General features: G+C 41.0%; 1 protein-coding gene across 1 annotated transcript; it reads right to left on the reverse strand.

The window, feature by feature from the left end:
* Positions 1 to 2958: 2958 nt before the first annotated feature.
* LOC149318719 (lipase member M-like) lies at positions 2959 to 15497 on the reverse strand. Its single transcript, XM_089507862.1, has 9 exons — positions 15396 to 15497; positions 12315 to 12432; positions 11246 to 11444; positions 9253 to 9362; positions 6633 to 6769; positions 5763 to 5909; positions 4357 to 4428; positions 3785 to 3850; positions 2959 to 3192 (listed from the first exon to the last, which is right to left on the reverse strand). The coding sequence occupies exons 1-9, from the start codon at positions 15495 to 15497 to the stop codon at positions 2959 to 2961; spliced, it is 1185 nt and encodes a 394-aa protein (XP_089363988.1).
* Positions 15498 to 21275: the final 5778 nt, after the last annotated feature.

A 21275-nucleotide genomic window follows, 5' to 3' on the forward strand; every position in this document is an offset into this window, starting at 1 on the left:
GTACATATGGGCACCGCCATTTTGACGTGACGGATGCATAGCATCTGCATGTCCTGGCACCTTTGTGATGCCGCAAGTGCACCATTGGCGCCTTGTGGTGTCACAACGGCGCTGCAGAAAGAACCTGCTTTTTGTGAGTTCTTTTTGCTGCACGAGGGAGACACGCAGTTCCCTTGTGCAGCAAACCAGGGCGGCGGGAGACTGCCCTTTATGGGCGGTCTGTATCCTGCCCATGTTTCCCATTCATTCTCCTATGTAGAGCCTTTCTTGTGTATATTACCTATAGGGCCTAGCTTATGCCACTATGAAGCCCATTTTCCCAGGAAGTAGAAGATGGATTGGCATTCCAGAGCATGATGTCTTTGTCATGATACAGTGGTGTTTTGAATAGAGATAGATGAGTGGTTTTGAGTTTCAACTGTCTTCTTGAACCCCCCCCCCCCACCAAAAAATTCCCAAAACATAAGAGAGAAGGGAAGGCCTTTCAATGTTCTTCTGCAAAGAGCTTTCCCAGGTTTGGTCCATTTTTAATTAGATTTACACATAACTTTTTCAGGAGTTACTTGCATGCCATGGAGGAAAGGGAGAATCTACAGGATTTTTCACTATATATAGTTGTCTATATACAGTACTAATATAATGACCTATATTTACTCTGTATTGCCTAGCCCTTTCTTGCACAAAAGAACTTTTAAAAAATATTAGAAGAATTATTATTTTTATGAGAATTCCTTATAGGCTTTCTGTTCATAAGTGAATTCAAAGCTGCTTTTATTCAACAACACTTAAAGGTACCCAGTGTCTTCCTGGAGTCAAAGAGTTTGTCTTCTTGCCTGACTGGCTCTTCCAGTAAATGTCATGGTCTCCACAAACATGACAGGTGAAATTCTTTCAGCTCCAAATCTCTTCTTAAGGAAGAAGGAATAAACTTCTTGTCTTGATCCCGGTGGCGGTCTCTATCCCACCCTATGCTGTGATAGAATCATCCATTGTCTATGCCCAACCCACATGAGGTGAACAGAGGGCAAGAATGAGCAAGCTACCCAGAGCACAATGAAAGAGCGAAGGCACACCATCTTGGAAAGGATCCAGAAAGGGTACTAGGAATGAGAAGGTAGTTGTTGCCAGTTCCACTCCTTTTGGTGGAATGTAAACTCTGCACACACCTCTGTGAAATGTGCAAGACAAGCACATGTGCAGGTGCCTACATTTTCTTATCCATTTCAAAATTTCATTTCTCCTAAAATAATAAATTGTATGTATAGTGGGCCATTCACATTCACTGGAGTTTAGGGTGCAGAATACCTCTCTAAAAATCTCTAGATTCTCCAGTGCAACTTCACGGTCAATTTCAGGCAAAGGCTGATCACAGAATGAAGCTGGAGGACCTATAAATACCTAAAGAATTGTTTTGTCTAGGAATGTCTAGGTCATCCAGCATGACTGTATAGCCAGCTTCTGGCAGAGTCATGCTGGAGGACCTAGAGATTCTAAAGAATACCTATTAATCAAATCCACTGATAATCAAATCTACAAAAGCCAAAAGCTGCAAATGTGGAGGGCCAATTGTACTCACTTTTTGATACATTGCACTGGCCCTAGACCAGCGGTTCCTAACCTTTGTTGGGCCGCGACCCCCTTTGGGGATGAAAGTCCCGTCCGCGGCCTCCCTGATCAGTTGGGAGGCCGGGAAGGGGTGGGAATTTCAGCCTCCTACAATCCTTAGTGGGCTTTGCGGTCGGAGGTCCCGCCCCTTCCCGGCCTCCCAACCAATTAGGGAGGCTGCTGAGGGAAAAAGGGCGGGACGTCTGGTCGCAAAGCCCTCTGGGGCTTGCAGTCCCGCCCCTTCTCCCTGTGGTTGTCTGGCAGCCCCGGGGAGAAGAGGAGGAGGTGGCCCGCCCGTCCCTTCCTCCCCATGGGTGTCTGCACCCGCGGGAAGGCAGGGAGAGGAGGAGGGACCCCCCTCCATTCCCTGCCTCCCCGTGGGTGCCTGGGGAGAAAAAAAAGGAGACGGGAAAAGAAGAAAATAAGTGAGTGTTGGAACAAAATGGGTGTGGGAGAGAATTGCTTCTTTTCTTTTCTTTTCTTTCTTTCTTTTAAAAAAATTCATTGCATTGTAATAGTTGTACAATTGTAGTAAAAATAAAAATAATATTTGTGAATCCCCTTGCATACAATTTGGGGGAAAAGCAGGATATCAAACAAACAAACAAACAAACAAATAAATGGAAAGGCATGCTGGGTAGACATAGGGCAGGAAGGTAAGGTTATGGGGGCCACATGGCAGAGAGAGTGAGGGAACTTAGATCACCAAAGCAGCACCTCAGTGAAATGTCATAATGAATGTTCTCAAACTGGCATGTTTCCATTTTCTTAAACTAGCATAATTGCATCAGACTGGTTCTCTCTCATTTTTACTCACAGAACTTGATTCCAAATAGTACATCCTCCACTTGTTCTCTCAACTCATCTTCTTCCATAAATACATACTGCCAGACATACTGCACCTTTCAGTCATTCTATCTGCCTTGTGGGCAGGCAATCGTAATGACAAAACAAACATTTCCTCTCAGGCTGGCAAGCCCTATGTAGATGCAAATCTCCAAGGCTGTACCCTCCAAAATATTTGGTCCTTTCCCCCCCGATCCATGCCTTCACATACAGGAGAATTATATACACAGAGACAAACAGGACACAACAAATCCATAATCACTGCAATGATGAGGACCTTCCAATAAAAGAGGTATCTTTGTTAAGCCTTACAAATCAGTAATCTGGTGCAGGTGCACAGGTGGAAGTAACCAGAGAAAAAGAAGTATTAAGCAGTAAGAAGTAAAAGGATATTTTTAGTTAATGCCTGATTCAGGAGCTGTATTAAAAGATGTTTTCTTTCAGAATATGAAAATAAAGGTTCCTCATCGATATGAAATACACACAGTTTACAACCCATGTTATTTTTTATTTATATTTTTCCATCAGATAAAGCACATCAATATAAAGGTGTTTGGGAGCATCAAGACCCCAGATAAAATCGGCATGATGCCAGCTAGGAATATTTTTGTGGAAAACTAAATTAGAAATTCGACGCAGCAATTGTTCAATGTCCTTTGCACGTGCAATAATGTCATTCCCACCACTCCATACAGCTGTTGGCACATTCATCTTTTCTATTTCATAAAAGGGAGGCTTGGTCTGTTTGTTAAAAAAACAAAAAGAAAGATATGAAACAAGAGAGAGATGATTTTGACACATTTGAAAAAGAAGTGTGAATACCAAAGGACAAATGTGTATATTAATTTGGGAAGTGCAAATTTGGTAGGATCATATCAAATGTGAAATAAATGAATGCTTCACCATCCTTAAATTAAAGATGATGTTGACAAACTGAGGTTCATCAGTTACTTATTTTGATAATGATAGCTATGAAAGTTGTATACAGAAGAGGTGGAGAAATGGTATGTATGTAGCTAAGCGAAAAGAATAGTCAAATAAAAGAAATCTGAAGTTTTTCAGGGGGAAAATGAGTAGTATTTGTCTATAGCAAAATGGGCAAGAAGCAAACTTAGAGGGGAATCAATATCCTTAAAAATTATAAGCATTTCAACACATTTTGATTGCTTCATTTGATGTTACCTCTGTGTTTCAGATCATCCCAAGATATAGAGAAATGTGTATACACTTTGTACAGATCATTATTAAAAATTGCCCATTAACAATAACTCAAATCATTTAATATTTCAGGATATCTGGCATGTGTTGCAATTATCACTTCTGCTTTCCTTACCATATTGTACACAACTTTATTCTTACGTCCATAGTCAAAATATTTAAATTCTTTGGATTTTGTGATCTAGAGAAAAGAAGGGAAATTATATACACTTTGAAGATCTGATGGATTTTCCACAGTTTTAATTATAAAAAACCCTTAATAAATATAAATTTAATATCTTAGAATTCCAATTACCAATATACCCCCATTTTTTTGTGAAAGCTCTTGCTATTGAAAGCTATTGTAGTATTTAGAAAATATTTAAAAACCAGTAACATATGCATAGTACCCAGTTCTTGGGCCTATTTAGCTATTTTGGTTAATAGCATTTAACCTTCATTAGTAATTCAAAAAATTAAAATATCAGATATAAGCAGCCTTTTATATATTACTTGATGCAGCTCTCATTGTGATAGTAAAGCATTCCGAAAATAATTTTTAAACTTAGAACACCAATTTTGAAAGTAACTACTTTTTTAAAAAATGAAATTAAAAATTTGAATATTCACATGCACATACCAGACACTCAAATTTCTGTGAACCACCAACAGTGCTCTGGAATTGCAGAGAAAGCAATGATACTCTACCTGACTCCAGTGTCTTATTGTTTTAACAGAAGTAAAATCAGGATAGGTTCCAATATACATATCTGCTCGACTCTGGAAAAACAGCAGAATGTACTTTGTTAACATTTCTTAAAGATGAAAGAAAGGAATATATTAACAGATGCATGGATTGGTGGCCACAATCCAGTAGGTCACAATCTCTCTCCCCCCACTTCCTCTCTGCAAGTAAATTCAGTATCAGACTTCTGCATGTTCAGTTTAGATGTCAGTATCATACTACATACAGTAGTAAAGCAATTGAGAGTAACGTTGGAATAATATGACAATATTTTTTCTGATGCAGGATTTTATTAATTTTATTGACAATTGATTTTACTGAAAGTACTGCCTTAAGCCTCATTTTGGGGAGCTGAGTCAAAATCTAACGAAATAAATGAATCAGTATTAAATGGCAACTGACAGAATGAGAGATGATATTCCAGTCTGCAGACTATAGTCTAAGAGTTTTGTCAGTGAAATATCATAACATGGTCAACAAATATGCCACAATTTGAAGAATCTTGGGTTTTACATATAAAACCTGCTTAGGATATAAAATTCTGTCCTTCCAAAAATTTTAATTTAGTGAGCATTTTTATAAAGAACATGATCTGGTGACACATGTATAAAGAAATATCTGGGAAATATTAGCACTACTATCTCAAAAATGTTGCTCCTATGGTTAGGGTATGGATACATTGCGAAGATATAAACTACTTTTTTGAGAAATATAAGGAAGTAATTGCTTTGCATTAAAGTTTGATATACCTTTGGAATCTGTGGCAATGGCAATATGGATCACATCTGAGCACACAATTGTTGGGATAAAATTGATTTTGTTATTAAATATAGAAAGGAAGTGGAATTAAGTCATGTACTTGCTAACCTAAACCTCATTTTGGAAAATAACATGTATGAATCAATTAAGAGTTTTGGACTAAAATTACACAACTAGGAAATGGCTGTGTAAACCTTTTAAAAAATATGGAGCAGCTCACCAATTCTGAAACTGGAAATATGGAATCTTCAGTATTCAGTATATAACTTAAGGTGCCAGTGTGGCATTGTGGTTTGAGCACTAGATTATACAGTGACTCTGGAAATCAGGGTTTGATTCCCTCCTCAGCCATGGAAATCCATTGGGTGACCTAGGGCAAGTCACACACTCAGCATCAGAAAATCCCATGATCAGGTTACCTTAGCATCACCATAAATTGGAAATGTCTTGAATGCTATAACTAGAATATAACTCAAGAGTGTGTTTGGGGGGGGGGGGGTTGTTTCTCTTTCTGGAATTGATTGCCTAGAATGACTGCAATTGTTTTGCTTTTCTTGATGGTTATTTGAATCAATATTATTTCATTTATCAAAAGAAAGAACCCACTTACCACATTTAGATTATCTGCATTAAAACCCGCACAAAGGAAAATTAGCTGGAGACAAAACTTGTCAATTATGGGATAGCTGCACAAATTGGCATTGCTTGCTTTCAGCTTGTTACTAAAAAAACTGAATTCCTTGTTGCCCCATATACTCTATGAAAGAAAAATATGCAAATTATCATGAGTCTCTTTAGAAACATGTCCAAATCATGGTTCCTTATTTGCACAGGAAATTCTTGATTAAGTTCTAGTGGCACAATGCAACCCTACCCCTCTTTTCACAATAGTTTCTACATGGTTCTTAGAATATTTACAGTCTTTTCTTCTGAGCTCCTAAATATACACTTGCTCTTATTTAGCATTCTTGGTCCATCTTTAAATGTCATCTGCTTGAATGGACTCATGTGTGGTATCTGGTACCACTTTTGAACTGAGCATGGATTTCTAAACAGCGGGAATGTAAAAAGATATCCACATATTTTCTCATCCTTGCAAACGGAGTGGAAAAATGGTTAATCATGTTGAGAATGTTAATATTTTAAGAGAAGAAAGGCAAGTGCTTCCCCTTCCTCTGTGTATGTGTGTGTATGTGTGCGTGCGTGAGAGAGAGAGAGAGATTGAGTGTGTGTGTGTGTGTGTGTGTGTGTGTGTGTGTAATAGTTTTGCCACAAAAAAACCTTGGTGGAATCCAGTATGACCATTATATACTATGTAGCACCATAACTACTGTAATGACTGGGCCCTCCAGTCATTTGAGGACTTCTCCTGAACCACACTACCCACTAAGGGTTAATCTGGGGGAGGTACATGCTAATGAGAGCTGACATCACATGCTAATGAGCAGCTACATCATAGAAACACTTGAGAAATACCTACTTTTTTTAATTCATCAGGAAGCGATAGAAGCATTTTCATGGGTCCCTTAGTGCTCCCCAATGTATAAGGAGGAGCAAAGCACATAAAGAGCTTGATCTTTTTAGCAAGCTGTGGCATGATTGAGGAGGCAATAAGACCTGTAGAGAAAAGAGAATTGTAAACATTTCAGTTGTGCAAAATTTAGGACTGGGCACAGGTCTACTTTTTCCATGGGCCTCTAGGTATCTACAGTGACTCTTTCTGTATGACCTCTGGGATGTCATAAACCAATACAAGTGAAAAATCTTTCCCTGTTTCTCCAACAATTTGTATCTTTAAATCTGTTTTCCAAATGGTTTTTTTCTTATGTATACCTGGATGTGGGCTAGGTAAATGTCTCAGAGAGGAAATGTGTTGAAGTAACACAGGTACCTTCTTTGGTAATAAGGATATATTGAAGATATTTTTCAAAATGTGACATGTAGAAATGACATTACTCTTTTTTTATGTAACAAGTAACGTAACCAGTAAAGTTATTTTAGTTGCTTCTGAAGTGCTTATAAAGAACTTTTAAAAGTATTTGGTAAGCATTTCCAGGCTTTATGCTAGTCTCTGTAAAACAATCTTCTCTTTTTAAAAAACACATATTGTGTTTGAGGGATGAGTGAACAGTATATATTTTGTCAGGTGAGGGTGAAAAGGAAAGAAGAGATGTATGAGATCAATGGGAAACACATCATTCCCAGGTTTTAAATATCATGCTTTGATGACAACCTTCTCCATTCTGGCACTTTCCACATGTCTTGGACAGTAGGATCCTACCATCCTGAGACAACAGTTGGATTGTTTGGTATATATCCATCTTTTGAGTACTTGATGCTGGGGACAAAGGGGTTGTTCCCACTTAATATTTGAAACGATTTAAAATACGTTTTTAATAAAACCGATTCAAAATAACCCTGGTGTTATCTCGCGTTCCGAAACGCGTTATTCTTCGTTCCCATCTGGTTATTTTAATCGAAGTTTTTACCTGCAAGCGTTCCTACTTGGCATGAAATCGGTGTTTAAATAAATCGATTCTTCTCCTCCATGCCTTATTTGGGGCTGTCAATCAATAGTACGTCAGAATGATGTAACGTTAATCCGGAATATTTGGAAGCGATTTAACTTTTGGCATCATTTCCATTTCATTTCCCAAGACAGCCAGGGAGAATCCCTTCAGAGAGCCCAGAGATCAATGGGAGAGGCTTCTGGCAAAGCGAATTTGAGGAGCCCAAGCTGTTTCCAGAGAAACTATGGGGATAGGTTTTGCAGGACAGCATCCCCTCTTGATGTCTCCCAAGACAGCCAGGGAGAATCCCTTCAGAGAGCCCAGAGATCAATGGGAGAGGCTTCTGGCAAAGCGAATTTGAGGAGCCCAAGCTGTTTCCAGAGAAACTATGGGGATGGGTTTTGCAGGACAGCATCCCCTCTTGATGTCTCCCAGACAGCCAGGGAGAATCCCTTCAGAGAGCACAGAGATAAATGAAGGAGGCTGCTGGAAAAGCAGGGAGGGAGCACTCTTCCCAAAGATTCTCTTTCCAGGGTTGGAGGAGAAGGCAGATTCCGTTTGAGAAAGAGAGGGAGAAAGGCTCTATTCCCGCCCCCCCCCCCCCCATTGATCAGAGCCCTTCCCTGCCTGGGAGAGATCAGATGCCTCCTCGCGAGGAGCCTTCCCTTCCCTGCCTGGGCGAGATCAGATGCCTCCTCGCGAGGAGCCTTCCCTTCCCTGCCTGGGCGAGATCAGATGCCTCCTCGCGAGGAGCCTTCCCTTCCCTGCCTGGGCGAGATTAGAGCCCAAGCGGGCAGGGAATGCCTCTTCGAGAGGAGGCTTGCCTTCCTGCCTCTCCTCCGTTAGAAATGGGCTCTCCCCACACAGAGGGGACAAAGGGTTGAGGGAAGCAAAAATGGCGACAGCCACGACGGATGGGGACAGAAAGGGCAACTCCCCCAAGGCCAGCCCCATCGCACTCCGCTCCTCCCATCCAGCTAACCCGATTTCAAAGGCTGTCGTTCCTATTTAAATGCTCCGGTTCCTAACTCGAATCAAGGGAAAAACGAAGGTCAGACCCTACATCTTTTTTAACGCGCGTTAAATGACGAAAACTCAATTCAAAATTTTATACCGCTCTACGATTCGATTTGTAGTGGGGACGATTGCGGGTTGCTCTAGAACCATTCTAGGTTTAAATCGGATCCTAATAGGAACGCCACTCCTTGGATTCGATTCAGAACGCGGGGTTTCACCTAGTGGGAACATCCCCAAAGAAAGAATGGCCATCCTGTCTTTGAGAACTTCTCAGCACATTTTGACTGGGCACACTTAGAAAATAATGTTTGATCAGACAGGCCTTTACCTTATCAAATAAGTTCATATGCTTCTGAAGGCATTGGAGCTTTAGTTAAAGGGGGACAACCTACTGATATTGAATATTGTCACTCTGAATAATGAAGTCTTGATTCTGAATAAATGTACACCTGAAATATACAAAACTCAATTTTGAGAAGTTTTAAGCTTTGTTTTCATGTTTTGGCAGTAGACTTCAACAGTCTGACAACTCAAGAACCAGTGATATGTTCCATTCTGTTCCTATCAACTTACCAACTGCACCACCCTGGGAATGACCAATATAGTACAATTTATCTTGCTCAGTCTTCTGCAGGATAAAGTCTATGGCTGCCGGAATATCATACATTGCCATTTCATGAAAACTGTAACAGACACAAACACAACACTCAATTGACACTATAGGGCCAAAAAAGATAATCCTAATGGGGTAGTGTCATGCCACCCCTTTGAGTGCCAGGTTGGGGCCATGGCAGCCACACACTGCAACCCCAATCTGGCATTTTTCTGGCCCTAAAAGGAGCGGCAAAGTGCCACTCCTTTTTGGAATGGAAAAGGGGTGCCCTTGCAGCTGCCTCCATGGAGTTTTGGTGTTTCAGTGGTGCAGCACAGTGCTTGTAAACACCATGCAACCAAAACACCATGAAGCTGCTGCATGTGCAGTCAGCCATGCGGCTTCCCAGGGGCATGGGGACAGCATCAGAGCATACGGCAGTTAAACGCTGCACTCAGACACTGCCCCCAAGCTGGTGCTTTCTGCCGGTCTGTTTTGCCCCTTAAATAGCATATAAAGTGGAAGTAACATGTCTCACTCATTTCAACTACATAGAATTAACACGAGACATTGCACTATAATGGACACATTACTCTGTCGTTTAGACAAGATTCCACTTTCTTTGTTACAGAAATAAATAGAAGCTATATTTTATCCATCCCTCCCCCAATATGTTTTCCTTGCTTAAACTAGCCTCGTTAGGTTCCAAGTTCTAAATGTAGGGCAGCATATGCATTTTGTTTTTGTTACAATCCAAAAAAATAATTAAGTCAATAAAAATCAGACTTGGAAAGTTCACCAAAGATTTTTTAAAACCCAGCCATGGATTTAAAAAAAAATTCAAAATTCAACAGATGGCAAAATAGTGTAACCCTTAAAATAAAATTATTTAGCAGAGGGAAATAATAAACTATTCTGCTAATTGGTTCTGGGGAGAGAGAGAGAATCAGATCCAATGAGAAAATAAGCAGAAGATTGAAACCCAGTAGGAAAAGCCCTGGATGAAAGTAGGTCAGAACACCTGGTCAATGTTCCCAAAGGTCCTTAAAGCAATAAAGGAGAGGTGACTGGGACGATCCTAATTTTCCCAATCAATCCTCTCATTGTGCCTTGGCTACATGCATTAAAATGATAGCCATGCTCTGTATTGTCATTGCCTCATCCTACAGTGGTGTGATAGAGATCCCATTGTCCATATCACTTCTCCTTCTTCCATGCTCAGAAGAGTGCTGGAGTGATAATGCTTCCTGCGTCATCCTTTCTCATGGTAGGGAGCATAGTTGGGTGGATGCACTGTCCTGTGCACCAACACAACAGAATGTGTGTGTGGGAGGGATGGCCCTTGTCATCATGAAGCAGCAACCATAGCAACTCGTCTACAAAGTAGAACATGCCCTCTGGAGGTTGTTGGAACAGCAGCAACTAGAAGCAGCTCTGCATTTACTACCATCTGTCTTCTTCTGCTTGAGGTGACTAGTCCCCTCATCAGGTCTCATCATAGAGCTGGGCCTGTACTGGAATATAAGCTGAGAGGAATAGACCAGGGATAAGAAAATATCTGGGAACATTTAGGAACACAGTTTCCCCAATTGGTTTCCCTACTGGTTTGTGTGTTTATGGAGATCTTTTTCCTACTGATACTTTTGTCAGTAAACTTTTGAAATGTCATGGTTTCTTTTTGTTAGGTATTCCTACTCTTTATATAAGAACCATTCAATTTATCTGCCATAACTACCTCAGACTTGAAGAGGTTGGAGCCCAGTTTGATGGAGTCAATCACTTGCTAGTGGTACAAAAGGCCAGAGGGAAAAAAAGGAACCCAAAGGAGCATAGGCACAGTCAGTATTCTGTCAATGTACAAAACATGTTCTCTGACCATAAGTGGGTTGTCCATTACTAATGCTCTTCTGCTCTGCTCTATTGTTAAAGGATCAATCCACCCAAGCTAGAATACAAACTGTCCCCTGAACGTACCTGAAATTCCAGAATTCTTCTTGGTCAACTGTCAGGTTCTGGTGCTTTCGAGACCATGTGGTTCCTCTGTTATTTATTATCCATACATCATAGCCTGCATCTGCTAGAAAAAATCCCAAGCTATTGTTGGGAAGATTTCCAATCCAGCACCTACCTTCAGTCACCAAACCAGGTACAAGTAACACAATTGGCCTAGGCTCTAATAAAGAAAGATAGAAAGAAGAGACTGGATTACGTATGGTCATTTTTGCCTAGGAAACTTCTCTCTCACACACTAATTAAGTGCCTCAACATTTCCTATTGCAGTGATCAGTAGTGAGGTCTAAGTGATAAATGCAGACTTCCATCTTTACAGAAAAAGGACTACTTGTTGCAAAATTGTTTTCAGGGCTAACAGTCCTCTTTTGTCGTGTAAAGAAAATAATTTCAAAATATTAGAAAAATATGCACAGCTAAGACCAGATTTTATCTATTATTATGTTTATCTGATCTCACCATTCACTAAAGTTATAAATCTTCCCTTATTTTGTTCCTGTATGAGAAACTGCAACCTTTCCCTTGCTGGTGAGATGATGAGAGGTTTTTTGTGCCTTTTTGTTAAATGATTTTCCCTATCGTGTAAACAAAACTTCCATTTTTGCAGAAAAAACTAGATTTCACAAAAATATTTCAAAATACAAAAAAGTGAACAATATTGAAGAACCCTTATAATATCGGTATACATCAAAATACTCTTACTTTCAGAGGATGAGAACAATGGTGAATATTATTTACATGCCTGTACTCACACACTTCATATAAAATCCAAAATAATCCAGAATTTTAGATTTTGCACAACTGAATAGCTCCCATTTCACCAGCATTTCCACCCACTTCCACACTCACACACATTAACCCCACGTTGCTTCTATATAACCATTTGTGAGAAAAACAGGACCCTTTCTCTGTTTTTAAAGTCTGTACTTTGTTCAGATTCTGTTCCTTAGAATAAATGTCATGAGATAGTATTACCTTCAAAGAGTTATACAAAATATTAGCAATGCATGTAATACTAGTATTACAAAAATACCTGACTTCCCAGTACTGTATATTCCGTGATGAATTCTGTTTGCCTGCAGATAATAGCCATCATCAGTCAGGATTTCATGTTCCTCACTGGGATATCCCCAATAGTAGATGATTTCATTCTGCAAACAAATAGGAAATATCTTGGCATAACAGACTATGGCTAAGGGATCTTGTTGTAGCACCTTTGAGATTAACTGTGTGAAAGAAGTTATAGCAAAAGTTTTCATAACGCTTATGCTACAATTTCTTTCTCACAGTTACTCTCAAAGATGCTACAAGGTCCCTTTGCACACTGATAAGGTAATCTGTCTCAGAATATTGCCAAGAATGCTAAGAATAAGTAATGTTCCTAAACCTAAATCCTCATAATATGATGGATGAAATGGCTTTTTAAAAAAACAAACAAAAAATCCTTCCACAAATTTGAAAGTTTTCCAAAATCAGTCAAAACATTAATTTCTAGTGCTACTGTACATACAATAATGAATAGTAGGCTACTGAAGAGATGCCCAGAGATTTCTGCACTATAACATTTGATCTGAAACTCAGATTTGCAAAGCAAGTTCCCATGTGTGATCAAAATTCCCTCTACATCTGAAGAAGATTGTGGAAGGTCTAGAGAAGAAAGGAACAACTGATCACTGAATTTTTTGACCCTTGCATCCCCTGGCATCAAAGCAAGAGAAACATAGGTGATTATTATGCCAAGAGCAACAACTGAACACATTCCAAAAATGCAAAGGACACTAAAAGTCCAATACATAATTAGTTGCAGAACAGTAGTTTCTTTAAGGGCCAGAGCAGATAGGCAAGAAAAAGTGGCTCAATCCCAGGTGTTCTGAAAGTGGCTCAATACCCCGCTGTTCATACAGCCTTTTCCCAAGGTGGGCTGAACACCTGCAGGCAGTCTGCACCATGCAGCATCAGCTTCCCCAGCATAGATGTGCACCAACACAAAAACACACCATCTGTGACTGCCAATTACATGACTCCTTTCTCCCCACTTCACCAGATAGCCCCTGTTGGACTATCTGGTTTGTATATGTTACATCCATTGCATTATTGGCAACTTGCCATATATGTCATACTATCACATCATGGAGTGTGTGACAGCTCGATGGTGCAGCTGGCTGTGCATGCACATGTACACTCAAACAAATGTGGTAGCTATATTCAAAATATTAAATTTGTAATCAATATATAGTTAATAGGCTAATGGAAAAGGGATTTAGAGATGAGGCCTAGGCTGAGAGGGTGCTGAGAGGGTGTTTTAAGATAGATGAGCTAAAATGTTCAGGATGACAGTTCGAAGGCTTTTCTTCCTGCTGTGGTGCCTAAAGAGCCTGCATTAGGACATAATTAATAATAATATGGAATGCCATCCTGGAACATCCCAGCATGAATAGTTAAAACAAAACTGATAAGAGAAGATGGAATGTGCACATGTGGGTCTCAAATGGGTCTCAAATGTATGCATTTTTGTAACCAATGAATGTAAGAATCCTATATGTTTAGCCTTTCCTGTAGTCAATCCCTGGTGTACAAAAGTTTTCTTTGCCTAAGAACCTATAAAACCATAAGTTACTTTTTGCTCAAGGTTTCAGGCTCTGAGAAATGATTCCCCTGAGGCAAGGCCGGCTGATTAATAAAAAACTGATTTTTAGGCATCTGGGGTCTCGGTTTGAAGCTGCTTTATTTGGCCAATGTGGATGACCCCTTAGAGACACCAAACCACTTAATTGTATAATAGATGATTCTGTGAGTCAGTTTGGCAATGTTATTGTTCAATATTAGTTATGCCCGTTAACTGCTAGCGTACTTCCCAAGGTAGGAATGATGAGTTACAAGGAGATAATGTGCCACACTTTCTCCATTCTGAGAAGCAGAAAGGAGATAAAAAAAATCCCGCCCGGATTGGATTTGCACTTTAGCAACTGGACAATACAGATTTTCTTAGAAAATCATCCTGGATGCATTGTCATGATACCCCTCATCACAGGGCAGACTTACTACCATCCTTCTACATGTACAATGTGTACTGTAACACTATGGAACAGACCATTTTCTTCCTCTGTTCCTCTCTTTTCCCATATCTAATTGCCTTACCTGCATTTTTTTTTTCTACCTAAACTGATAGACGCCTTCATATCTGCTCAGTAGAAAATTCCTTTATGTAGATTCTCTGTTTTATGGAATGCTTCATGAATCAACACCCATAATGGGTATTTGTTCCCATTTCCCCATACCAAAGGTATGCATGTCAGCCGTAAAAGGAATCAAAGCCTTCTAACTGCAGTGAATTGAACTGCATTGCACATTGTACCTTCTTTGAGCCCCCACCTCAGTCCTATTTCAAGATGTGGGGATGGGGGAATTTAAACTTCTCCTTGCAGGGCTTTGAAAGTGGAGTTTGTGCCACTAACTGCCTGCAAAGGCCAGACTTTCAAAATCTTGGCTTTTGAATTTTTTAGATTTGTGTGCTAAGCTGAACTTCTGTATATCCTAGTGTGGTGTTCTCACAGTTTCTCAGCACTGACCCATTAACAGCTGCTTGGTGATCTGGGATGAGCGTAATGGACTAAGTGGAGAAAGTTGTGAATTAGAAGGATTGCATGGATATTAAATCAAATTGGTTTACAAGATAATAATGAACATTCTGGTATTTCTGTAGTGTACACCATTGACATAGCATGCTCAGTGGTACTCATTTTCACCAGGTCACATCAGCCAAAAACTAATTTAAACGTGCTGTTATTCAATCTTCCTAATCTGCATGGCAAACCACTACTAAGAAATAGAGCCTCTCCAGCAAAGACAAAAATATCTCAAGTTTCCTGAAAAACAGGATCAACTACTTCAATATTTTCATTCAGTCACATTTTTTAATGTAAATAGCTCTTCTGCTAATCTGGCAAGATTAATTCTTTCAAAGTAGTATCCTGTGTGGGATAAGCAAGCAAGGCATGAAGCTACTGTTACAGAAAGAGAGTGAGCCTTTCTACTGTTACAGAAAGGCAAAGAAAACGATAAGGTTTCCCACACCATACCATTCTTCCTAAATGAATCTGAAAAAGCAACTTACAATAGTCATAAATTCTTGAGGATTCAAATGTCTCTTGCTTGTGATTTCATTTGAATCTGTAGCCTGCTGAATTAAACATGCCACTGTGATGAAAAGCCACATCTTAGCCCTGTATAAAAGAACAAAAGTAGTTTCAAAGAATAAGTGCTGAGTTAGATTTTGAAATGGGAAAAAGGTCCTAAAATAGGGTAGTGGGGAACAGAGATGGAAAGAATATTTGGAAATATTTGGAAAATGCTTGAATTTTTTCCCCAAATGCTGAGAAACCCTGTTGAGAAGAATCTGGACTGAAAATAAAAATGTTTCCTGTGCAGAAAAAGGTTGCAATTTGGGATTTATTCTGCTCAAAATTAATACATACAATGGACCGTCCACATTCGTTGGCATTAGAGGCACATGGCCCATGTGAAAGTGGAAAACCTGCAAATTAAAAAAGCACTATTTTTTCCTGAGAGAGCACCTCTCTAGGAATTTTTAGGTCACTGATTGTGAACCTTTAGAGACCAAGTGCCCTAACTCAGTGGCATTCCAGCACCGGGTGTCACCCAGTGCCGAGGGGGAGGGTGGAGGCAGAACTTTTGGGGGTCCAGGAATTCCGCCTTCTAGGGTGGGACTTTCAAAGGAATAAACCTCAGCTTCAGGTTAGCAATAGCAAACCCCCCTCTGATGAAACTTGCCAAGAAAACTCCATGATAGTTAAACCTTAGGGTTGCTGTAAGTCGGAAATGACTTGAAGGCACCACACACACACACAAGTCACACTCTTTCACCCTCAGAAGATGGCAGTGGAAATCCCTCTCTGATGAAGCTTGCCTCATGATAGTTTTTCACCTTAGGGTCATCATGAACTGGCTTTCGGAAGGGATGGAGGGCACTCTGGGCCCATAAGTTAGAAACATCTTGGTGGCACACAACAACAACAACAACAAGCATAATAAAGTACAGAAAGTATAGCACAAGAACAAGAACAAAGAGAGCCAGCAGTTTGAGTGTGTAACTCTGGAGACCAGGGCTTGAATCCCAGCTTGGCCATGAAACTCACTGGGAGATCTTGGGCAAGTCACACTCCCTCAGCCTCAGAGGAAGACAATAGCAAAAATCCCCTCCAAAGAAATCTGGCTAAGAAAACCCCACGATGCATTCACCTTAACATTGCCATAAGTTAGAAAATACTTGGAGGCACACAAAAACAACAACAACAACAACAAGCATAATAAAGCACAGAAGGCACAGCACAATAATAAGAACAAAGAGTGACAGCGGTTTGAGCATGCAACTCTGGAGACCAGGGCTCAAATCCCAGCTTGGCCAAAAAATCCACTGAGAGATCTTGAGCAAATTGTACTCTCTCACCCTCAGAGGAAGGGAATGGCAAACCTCTGAAGAAATCTTGCCAAGAAAACCCCATGGATGGCCTCATTACACTCACTAAACTACAGTTCCCAGAACCCCATGGCATAGCAAGGTGCAGGTCTTCTGGCCAAAAGGAACAGGCCTTCTGGCCGGAAGGAGTAGGACTTCCAAACAGAAGGGCTGTGCACCACCCCTCCTTGTCATGGCTCGATTTTCTGTGGGAGAAGCACATGCTAAGCACATGTGCACTGCCCCCCACCCCTACTTGCTGTGTCCCTAGGGATGGTTTTGCATGCCAGAGAGAACATGTATGCCACATGTTCACCACCACAGCTCTAGGTTCTCCAGAACAATTCTAAGGTGAACAACTGCTGAACATTGACCATAGAATTGCACTGGATGACCTACAAATGTGTAATGTCTCTATTAAACTCAAAACCAGGCTTCTATTGGAAATGCAACAATGCTTTGCACTGAAAGAGTTAAAGCCTCAGAGTGGGCAGTAGTGACAGAGTTAGATAATTTGAGTGACCTGCAGTGACTTCCCTCTCTGTCTGTCTAACTTAACCCCTCTGTGATGTAAACTGATGCTTTCAAGGAAACCTCTGCTCCTTCTCATCCTCTTCTCCTACCTAGACCATACTAGAGATGTAGCTAGATTAGAATAGCTCCCTCAGTAACTTTCCTAAGAATGGAATTAATATAATAAAGACTTAGGGTCTGTGCAGATCGGCCATTAAGGCCAGCCTGGGAGTGGAGTCAAGGTGTGGCATCCATACGACACACAACCTGACTCTGCCCCCATGGCAGCGAGACGCTGCGTGCTGCTCCACATGGTGTGTGGCATCATGGCGCTCCCCAGGCGCTGTGTCCACATGATGCAGTGCCAAAGGAGCATCTTAAAGCTGCATGCTAGTGGCTACATTGCCCTTAGAGATGGTCTGCACAACCTGTTAATTTGTTCTCTAAGACATTAGTGTCTTTGCTCCTCAGTCAGATCTTGTGTGTCGCTGCACTTCACTGATCTCTAACAGCTCCATGGATAAACCAGAAAAAAATTATTGTAGCAGATCAGAACAGAAGTACATTTCCCTGCCAGAACTGAATACCTGTCTAAAGGACACTGTGCTGAGGCCATTACTGAAAAGACCTCCCAGGATTCCACCATTTTGGATAACTATCAGCCAGTCTCTAATATTCCATTCCTGGGCAAGGTTCTGGAGCGAGTGGTTGCCTCCCAATTTCAGGGGTTTCTGGATGAAACAGATTATCCAAATCCATTTCAATCTGGCTTCAGACCTGGCTATGGCACAGAGATGGCTTTGATTGCCTTGGTGGATGATGTCCGCAGGGAAATGGACAGGGGAAGTGTGTCCCTCTTGGTTCTCCTGGATCTCTTGGCGGCTTTCAGTACCATTGACCATGTTATCCTTTTAGTCCATCTCTCTGGGGTGGGACTTAGGGGCACTGTTATGCAGTGGTTCTTGTCTTTCTTGGAGGGGCAAACTCAGAAGGTGGTGTTGGGGGACTCCTGTTTGACCCCCTGGCCCTTGGCCCTGTCCCCTATGTTGTTTGACATCTATATGAAACCACTGGGAGAGGTCATCCGGAGTTTTGGGGTGTGGTGTCACCAGTATGCGGATGACACCCAACTCTATCTCTCCTTCCTATCTGATTCCAAGGAAGTTATCTCTGTACTGAACCAGTGTCTGCAATCAGTAATGAACTGGATGAGGGAAAACAAATTGAAGCTTAATCCAGACAAGACAGAGGTGTTCCAGGTCAGTCATAAGGCAGATAGGAACACTACCTGTGCTAGATGAGGTTACACTCAATCTCCGGCTTGCAGCTTGGATGTGCTCCTGGACTCTACTCTGAGCTTAGATGCTTAGGTCTCAGCAGTAGCCAGGAGTGTATTTGCACAGCTAAAACTAGTGTGCCAACTGTGCCTGTCCCTTGAGACCTCAGATCTGGCTACAGTAACACATGCCTTGATTGCATTCCTCTTGGACTACTGTAATGCACTCTACATGGGGCTGCCTTTGGAAACTGTTTGGAAATTTCAGCAGGTGCAAAGTGCCACAGTGAGAATGCTGACTAGGGTCAGTTATAGGAAACATATAACTCCATTGCTGAAACAGCTTCACTGGCTATTGGTTTGTTTCCGGGCACAATTCAAAGTGCTGATCGTGACCTATAAAAACCTCCACAGCTTAAATCAAAACTATTTGAGAGACTGTATCTCCCCATATGAACCTGCTAGAGCCCTAAGATCCTCAGGAGAAGGCTTTCTCTCGGGCCCACCACCATCACAAGCTCGCCCGGTGAAGACATGAGAGGGAGGCTTCTCAGTGGCTATCCTACCCTCTGGAATGCCCTTCCACAAGAAGCGATGCTGGCATCTCCTTGCTTGTCTTTCGTTGGCAAGCAAAAATGGTTTTATTCAGGCAGGCTTTCAATGTATAATTATGGGGTGGCTTGAGTGTTTGTTATATAGGGTGGCTATCATGGTTTTAGTGTGGTTTTAATGTCTATAATTTTATATTGTTTTTAGATGGTATTTTTAATTTTGGGGGGGGGGTCCCTTTCAGGAGAAAGGTGGGATAGAAATCAAATAAATAATAACATTGGTTTCATTATTATATCCCCTCCATATTCCATTCACAGGATGTGAGACCTTGAAGACTTCTGATAGCTGCTCGTATCTGTAACCTCCCTTTCTTACAGTTAGGCTTCTTCTAGGGGCCTCTAATAATAACAACAATAAGCACACAACTAATAGCAACACCAGGCTGAGCACATCTAACAATAACATTACACTGCTTCAAACATGGCAGAGGGAACCCTTACAAGCGACCCTGACATCATACCTAGAGAAGTATTTTCTCTAGGAATCTCTAGGTCCTCCAGCATGACTCTATGCTCAACCTCCAGCAGAGCCATATTGAAGGACCTAGAGAGAACATATTAATCAAATTCATGTAAAATCAAATCTGCAAAAGTCAAAGCTGTAAATTTGGAGGGATGATTGTAGTTGATTTGCATAGAAAACAGCACTTTCTGTGCATGAAGAAGCATGCTGTACAGAAAATGCTTTCTGTGAGAAACAACCACAACTGAATTTCACACAAAATAAATGCAGAACAGTGAAGAATCGTCAAAAACTCCCTGTTTTGAAGAGTTTCTTGTGTTGTGAAGAAAATTGTTAACATTACTCATTGCTTCTTTTATTATTATTATTATTGCTTCTTTTGAGAAGAAAATTAGTGAAAAATTACATCCCTACATCGATTAGACACTGACGGATCAGGCAATGACTAATAAGACTGGTTAAAGCTGAAGCATTAAGGTCACTTACATAAACACAATATCCTAATTTCCCACTAGGATTCTTTTGAAGTAAGTGTGCCGAGATCATAACTACATTACCGAAGTTCAACTATGTTCTAGTGGTATTTACTTTGATGGAAATATATATAGGATTGGAATACAATAATGCATGTTGAAGAAAAGTTATGTAATACAGCCAGTAAGAAAATAGTTTTCAGTGGATACTAGAAAAAATCATTGTATCATCTCATGAGCTATGTTGATGTCTCACTTCGATATTTTGTGCCACTCTTGACTCAGTAAACAAGGCAGTCTTTCAATACCTGTTCCACAGATCCCCATGAGGAATTCCTGAACTAAATAACCCAGTGAAGAAAATGCATTGTTGTTGTTGTGTGCCTTCAAGTCATTCCAACTGAAGGTAATCCTAAAGTGAACATATCAGAGGGTTTTCTGGGTCTGAGAGTGTGTGGCCCACCCACACTCCCATTGTTTTTCCATTGCTGAGTGGAGAATTGAACACTGATCTCCAGAATCCTCAAACCCACTACGCTATGCTGGGTTTTAAAGAAAATGCATGAATTGGACTAATTGCACTCAGATCTGCTTCCAACAGCCAAGGCCAAGGATGTTATCTGTAGAGAAAAATATGCAAACCAAGCAAACTGGGCTTACTCTCCCCACCATTGTTTTGAACATTTGAACCATAACTTTTAGGGTGTCTGCTTACATGGTCCTATTTTTGCACCACATGCCACAAATACTCCATATTACATATAGGATACTACAGACTTTCCTGGGGAAACTACAATCTGGGGGGGAGGAATACATTCTAGCCATAATAGATATGGGAAACTCTTTACACCAACATCCTCCACAAAGATGGATGGAAATCTAGCCCATCAGAAATATTATTTCTAGTCATGCTAAACCATATCTAGCTACTAAATTCTGCCACTTCCAGTAGTGTCATGGGGGGCACACTGGGTGACACCCCAGAAAAGGGGGTGACACCCGATTAGTCCCCCCCCTGCTGCTCAGGGCCTATGTGGGCACTCCTCTGGGCCACTGGGCTGCCACTCTAGGCTGTGCAGGTGCTTCCCAAGCCTGCCTGTAGTGGCGGGGCCTAGCTGGGACTGTGGGGCTGCTCCTTGGGCCTTTCTGGGGCTGCGGGGCTGCTCCCTGCAGCTGCACTGG

Source organism: Sceloporus occidentalis, unplaced genomic scaffold (genome assembly GCF_023333645.1).
Source record: "Sceloporus occidentalis isolate IW3139 unplaced genomic scaffold, rSceOcc1.0.p SCAF_2, whole genome shotgun sequence".
Taxonomy (NCBI): domain Eukaryota; kingdom Metazoa; phylum Chordata; class Lepidosauria; order Squamata; family Phrynosomatidae; genus Sceloporus; species Sceloporus occidentalis.